Source organism: Anguilla rostrata, chromosome 2 (genome assembly GCF_018555375.3).
Source record: "Anguilla rostrata isolate EN2019 chromosome 2, ASM1855537v3, whole genome shotgun sequence".
NCBI classification, from domain to species: domain Eukaryota; kingdom Metazoa; phylum Chordata; class Actinopteri; order Anguilliformes; family Anguillidae; genus Anguilla; species Anguilla rostrata.
The window spans coordinates 70,382,255-70,389,252 of record NC_057934.1 but is presented as its reverse complement, the minus strand read 5'-3'; the positions used below and the strand labels follow the sequence as shown (position 1 = coordinate 70,389,252).

Genomic DNA, 6,998 nt, shown 5'->3' with positions numbered 1-6,998 from the left:
CAAAAAGAAATGATATCTCATAAAAACACGTTTTCAACGTACAAAAATGCCAAGTTACTCAAAAGTATTGATATCAAAATGACGCCAAGTTACGGTACTACAAACAATATAGGCTATCTTGCCTCACCGAAATTTAATAACATGTATTCCAAAGCAATGCTACCCAGTATTTCCTCAATTCTTTAAAGTCACTTGGCCCTGTGTTTTGTAACCTTACCATATTACAATGTCATGCAAACGTTGTGTCAGATCAAAGTGTCAAATATTTCGTATCGCCTCATGGAACACATGGAAATTCATGTAGAAAACTGCTGGTCAGTCACTACAGGAAGCATATTTCTCCAGAAAACATATGTTTATACTTGCTTCTGAACTGAATTTGACTAAATGTACAAGTGATTGTATATTTGCAACATACAATAAATACATGTAAAATACATATTTTACATACATACATAGAGAACTTCTTTATCCCCATAGGGACATTTCCCTCGCAGCATGTTACATTCACATTTACGAACAGACATTTATACCAAGAAACATACAATCATTCACGCAACAGAAAGGCTGGCCACCAAAATACATACTTACCAATACAAATTGGACATATAGATGCCTATTCAATCAATCATGACTGTGAGAAAGCCATCCACACATATGTTTGGCCTGTCCATGTACTGCACACTTATATACACACAGGGCCAAGTGACTTGAAAGAATTGAGGAAATACTGGGTAGCATTGCTTTGGAATACATGTTATTAAATTTCGGTGAGGCAAGATAGCCTATATTGTTTGTAGTACCGTAACTTGGCGTCATTTTGATATCAATACTTTTGAGTAACTTGGCATTTTTGTACGTTGAAAACGTGTTTTTTATGAGATATATATATACATACCACTGTACATATTACATGCATAAATTTAGCTAAGACCCCGTTTAAATACGCTGCATCTCATAATAGAAGCAACTGCCATTTCCCAGTGATCGTTGGCTTTTACTAATTGTTTTTCGTAATTAGATCATTTAACCTAATGTAGCCTAAGGGTTTTAATGTGGAAATAAACTGGTATTCACGTGTGAAATCCACATACAGTATAGATCGGAACATTTTCTGGCCCATCATATACATCTTGGCAGTGAAATCGTGTTATGTGGTATACAATAGTTATTAACCGGACTATCATTTCAAGTAATGCTGCTGTTCAACGGATGCTTTCTGAATAAAGGAGTAAAAATACATACTGCTCATAAAAAGTACCATGATGTACATATAGAAATAATGCGAGGTTTTTATGTTCGTTTCATATGTTGATATGTGTGATTGCTTTTTGGATTAGCGGTAACTTCATAATGCCTGTAGTTTCAATTAAAAATTCAATGCGATTTTTAGAACCGCTGAGACAGTTCTATGCTGTGAGTGCCATTTGAAAATTGTCCTCCTATTTTATTGGACGAAATCCCACTAACACTGCAGCCAATGGGTGAATAGAGTGTTGCTATAAGAGGGACACTCCTCTATTCTGTGTTATTCTTTTTTTCTCCTCATACAACTAGAGTGAAAATGAGTGGACGGGGCAAGACTGGCGGTAAGGCGAGAGCGAAAGCAAAGACTCGTTCGTCGAGGGCGGGACTGCAGTTTCCAGTAGGTCGCGTTCACCGATTGCTACGTAAAGGAAACTATGCTGAGCGTGTTGGTGCTGGCGCTCCAGTATACTTAGCTGCTGTGCTGGAGTATCTAACTGCTGAGATTTTGGAGCTGGCTGGTAATGCGGCCCGCGACAACAAGAAAACTCGCATCATTCCCAGACATCTGCAGCTGGCAGTGCGTAATGACGAAGAGCTGAACAAACTGCTTGGAGGCGTCACTATCGCCCAGGGCGGAGTACTGCCCAACATCCAAGCTGTTCTGCTCCCCAAGAAAACCGAAAAAGCAGTGAAGGCAAAGTAATTTCTGTTGCTTTCACGAGGACCATTCTCCCAAAGGCTCTTTTAAGAGCCACTAAATCTGTATCAAATACGCAAAACTACCATTTCAACCAATTCGACTTCATTCATGTGGGGACTGGGAACCATCGTACCCCGGTTGTTGCAATCGCACGTGTGGCCGGTAAACCATATGACCAAACTGAAAATGTGATGCTGTCCAAACCACAAAGTATCTTATGAGCCACTTAAAATGTGTCTGAGCAAATCTCTCCAGGTTATAATTGCGTGTGTCTGTGTGATTTGTGTTTAGGAGAGAATATTTCACGCTCCAGTGTAGTTCATGGAATGACTGGTTATTCTCTCTTATCGGTGAGCGTGTAGGTGTCTCAAATTGTATTTTTTGTTGCGTGGATTCACTTTATGTACCCAACTGACTGAATTAAAAGAAACTCTCCAGTCCCTCGTCAGAAATGAAATGACAGTTCAACCTGATTGAAATATGCCAGGAATAAACTTGATGGATACAATCAACCATTTCCCTTATGATCGAAAGGAATATCTATAGTTATTTTAGCAACCACCTACAATATTCTTGTTATGGACATTTTTGACTTCCACCCAGTATAGTATTTCCATGGTCTGAAATACACGCATTTGTGGCAGCCAGTAAATCAGTAGGAATATTCGATGCATTTCTGTCATTCTTTGAAGTGGTAGTGAAAAAAGGCCCAATGGACACCTTTGAATTTGTAATTTACTTTAGTAATAATGTGAATTTTGTAACATTTAATTTCCTCCAATAATTGTCTTTGTTACGCATGTGGAAATAAAGCATTTTGGGGGGAGTGGTGTCAGTTGGGGAATTTCTTTTTAAATTACTGGTTATTATTCTTCATTTGTTTTGGAACATTTCATTTGTACACATTTTGGGAGCTTAATCGCTTAAAATACTGTTTAATAATAAATTCACAACACTGTTACAGTTACGCCTTGGCAGGACGGCCTGCCTCATACCTATATTCACTTAACCACTCCAAATGTAGAATAACGTAATCTTGGTCCACCCAGACTACTAGAATGGCTACTGAGATGCTAGTGTTCTGTCCTAGCTTTGTGATATTAATTTGTATGCATTCCAGTTTTAATAATCTTAGAATCAGACGATATGGCCTCCATGTCTTTTTTATTCAAACTACTAGTTCGGTGTGCAGTAAGTCTTTATGCTCTAATACTCGGAAGTCTTGGAGTGTGGGAGGCGGGCTTTAGCTAGAGCCACCGCCTCCTTGATACGTGGCTTCAATCAGGTCGTCTTTGCGCACATAGATACGCGCTGTTACGCAACTGGAGATCATTATTTCTCGTACAGAAATTATATCGTCTTGTGTGAAGAAAATGAGTGGTCGAGGAAAAGGCGGGAAAGGTCTTGGGAAAGGAGGCGCCAAGCGTCATCGCAAAGTTCTTCGTGATAATATCCAAGGTATCACTAAGCCAGCTATTCGTCGTTTGGCTCGCCGTGGAGGAGTCAAGCGTATTTCTGGTCTCATCTACGAAGAGACCCGAGGAGTGCTTAAGGTGTTTCTGGAGAACGTTATCCGCGACGCAGTCACGTACACCGAGCACGCCAAGAGAAAGACCGTCACCGCTATGGATGTGGTTTATGCCCTAAAGCGTCAGGGTCGCACTCTGTACGGCTTTGGTGGGTAAACCTGTATTTCAGAAATGCGTTTTGCATCTACCAAAGGCTCTTTTAAGAGCCGCCCATATTCTCTATTGAAAGCAGCATTTCCTCGTTATTGTCAAGTTTATCCTTTTATTAATCTGTATTGACCTTGTAATGGCAGTGCCTATTAGTTTGGTTCTATGTTGTGAATTGGGGGGTGGGAAACCCAGCAAGGCCCAAGCTCTGGTTTGTATCCTGGAGAACAACACCTAGCCACGAGAGTTCTGTACACCCTAGGTGGGCACAACCCCCCCCTCACAGGAAGATGCAGCCCACCCACCCCCACCAGGGACAGTTCTATGGGATCTCATGCCAGCCCCCCCACAGAACTGCACACCCGAGGAGGCAAAGTCAACTCTGGCCTCTCACTCCAGTCAGACAAAGGACATGGCCCCAACCTTCTGTGGACTCCCCTGCTTTCCCGATGGGAATCTCTGATGGGTGCGCAGGCAAAATGGGAGCCTCCTCCGATGGCTCCCGGGACACAGGAGGGGGATTTATGGCCGTCCACACCTCTCTGCACAGTGACTTTTGGAGTGGGGAGAGGGAACCCAGAGTAGATGGAGGATCCAGCCCTGTCACCATCAGCTTGCCTTCTGTTTCTGTCAATCCTGGACCAACTGCAGTCACAATAATAAATACATTTCGTGCTGCAATTAATTATGTGCACGTTTCATGATGTATTTATTTTATTTATTTAATTTTGTCTGAAATATTCCTCCATACCTTTGGAGCCCCCTCTTTCATTTCAGGGCTATTCAGCTGGGTCTGAAAGCATCCCACCAGAGACAGACTATTGGCCATTTGATCACTGTGGGGAAAAGACTCAAAGACTGGCTACATCCAAATGGATAAGTGTTCTAAGTTGTTACGTTTTTCGGAGTATATGTAGATGGCCAAACCAACAGATGGACAGGATTGGACTGGATTACATACCGTGCTCTTGCAGAGTGTCTATAAATATGGGTGAAATTTCCCGGTCTCCAAACTCTTTAGCGTATTTGACCAGCGCCTGTTTGACCGTCTTGTAGCCTGCCTGGACAACCACGTAGAAGTTGACGTCGACTACTTCTTCGCGTGTTTCCAGCTTGTACTGACTGAACTCCAGCCGTAATCTGTGACTTCAGAGTGATTCTCATCTCTGTGGTAACGGCAACGTCTCTGATTGGTGGAACTCGTTGTAGGATTGTGGGTAGCGTAGTACTTTAACTGACTAAAACACGATTTATTTCAAACGAAGTTGAAATCGAGTGGAAGTGTTGAGCCCCACCAAATTTAAAAGTGGCAGCAGAATATACGAGATGCAGCATATGCAAAAAGGTATACTTATTTGGATTAGCAAACGTTTTGTAATTTGTATTTTTGTCCTAATATTGTAGCTTGTTCTTCCCCCAAATTTGACTTGGAATAAGTTAGGTCAGAATAATGTTCAGTGCGTGAACTGAACTGTGTTCTTGACTATAAATAGCTGTATGAAATGAGTATTGTACCTTATTGAACCTGTGTTTTGTAGTTGTTACAATGACCACGATATACACTTTTGTACGTCGCTTTGGATAAAAGCGTCTGCTAAATAAATGTAATTCATATGGCAGCTTTTCACTGTTGAAATTGAACACCTTAGGGAATTTACTATTTAAACAATGTAAATTTAGGAATTACTCAATCAAGTAATGCTGCCACGCTGTGAAATATGACCTAATACCCGTTGCCTAATTACACTTCTTGCTTGGGAAATTATCCGCTGAAATGATCTAACAAAATGTATTTCATTGCGTCTGCTCAATGCCAAATGCACTATTTGGAATAGGAAGTTGCGAGCGCGTGATGCATGACAGTGTTTTGCAAGATAATGTTCGCCACAGGATTCATAACTGACAGCATTTAAGCCTGAAGTTTACTGTATATGTTGGCGCGAAAACTTGTTTTGTAGATTTGTGGATTAGCTAGGTGACATTCCACTGCCCAACCCACCACCAGTTTTTAAGGTAAACGGATCACCTCTAATTATGATCTGTTCGGTTGCAGTTCGGGAGACAGCTTGTCAGCTTTGGCCCTGCCCACTGGCCTGTGAAACAAGGGAGTTGTGTTTTTTCCCCTTGGCTGAGACTCTGAAGTTCCCCGAAGGACGAGGAGGATCCTTGTTGTTGAGACAGGCGTTATTGCTCTGGAGTGTTGACGCTGTCGATTCTATTTCTCTCCCTCCACCCATCTCTCAAAAACAGGAGAAAACGCAAAGCTCTGCTATTGCTGCTATTAAAATACCCCTTTCACTCTTTCTTTCTCCCTCGTTCTCTGACAAATTAGAGAAAATACTACCTCTGCTACCACTGCAATTTTGTCTGTTTTGTCTCTTTCTCCCTCTCCCTCTCACTTTCACTCTCGCCCTCCCTGTCCATCTATTTTGTGCTTGGGGCTGATCAGTTCAGAAGGAGCTATGTTGGATGGGCTTTTACCCCAGATGCCCCCACTTTTGACACTTCTAGGGGTGGTGCTGGTGCTGTTTCTGCTCTACCTGCTGTCTTCCACCCCTGGGCAGGGAAAAGACCCACCGGGACCCAGACCCCTGCCCCTCCTTGGGAACCTGCTCCACCTGGACCTCAAACAGCTCCACCTGTCTCTCTGTGAGGTAAGGACAAAAAAAAAAGAGTGATATAATGATTATTATTATGAATATTACACTATTACAATTACTACCTCTAAGAATGCTGAGAAAAAAAGATAATAATAATAATGAAAAAATAAAAAATAACGTCAATAAAAAGATGTAATAAGAAAACACATATACTAAAACAAAACTTTCAAAATTGTCTGAAATCTGCAGAAATTTTAAACAGCTCTCTTTACTTCAGTCCACGTTCCAGATTTGGGAGGGTTCCGGGTTTTACTCAGTGCAGTTGCACCGCTCAGTACAAACTAGCTCAGTAATCCCCAAGCCCCAGGTGTCTAAGAAGGGTAAAGAAATAACTACTCGGTCCGGGTCTGGAAGCAAACTGTTATTGTGAGCCTTGTTTTCAGAAAAGTGTCAGAGGGATTAAATTGCTTACTGACAAAAAGCTGTGGCATGTCGATGACATTTAATCTACTGCCATTAAAATGCGTTTAACCTGTTTTAGAAACAGCTTAATTTTGAATGGATGCACTGACCTGTGATAACTGGGGACAGTTTGTCCTGCCAGTTTTTTTTTCTCCTTATTCACATACTTGTTTTCCCTTCTCTTTCTCCATTGTCTGAGATTTAGATCTAGTTTCGTCTCACCATGATACTGCATGCTCTTTCTAATGTAAAAAGCAAACAACAAAAAATAAAAACAATTCTTTACAGTTAGATATATTATTACCTCAGGAC

At 41.4% G+C, this 6,998-nt stretch overlaps 2 protein-coding genes across 2 annotated transcripts; both read left to right on the top strand.

Annotated features, from left to right (window-relative positions):
- The first annotated feature begins 1,548 nt into the window (after positions 1-1,548).
- LOC135249339 (histone H2A) lies at positions 1,549-2,007 on the top strand. The gene has a single exon (XM_064324879.1). It carries the CDS (start codon positions 1,565-1,567, stop codon positions 1,949-1,951), a length of 387 nt encoding a protein of 128 aa, XP_064180949.1. The 5' UTR covers positions 1,549-1,564; the 3' UTR covers positions 1,952-2,007.
- A 1,210-nt stretch (positions 2,008-3,217) lies between these two features.
- LOC135249345 (histone H4) lies at positions 3,218-3,688 on the top strand. The gene has a single exon (XM_064324886.1). The coding sequence runs from the start codon at positions 3,322-3,324 to the stop codon at positions 3,631-3,633; it is 312 nt and encodes a 103-aa protein (XP_064180956.1). The 5' UTR covers positions 3,218-3,321; the 3' UTR covers positions 3,634-3,688.
- The last annotated feature ends 3,310 nt before the right edge of the window (positions 3,689-6,998 follow it).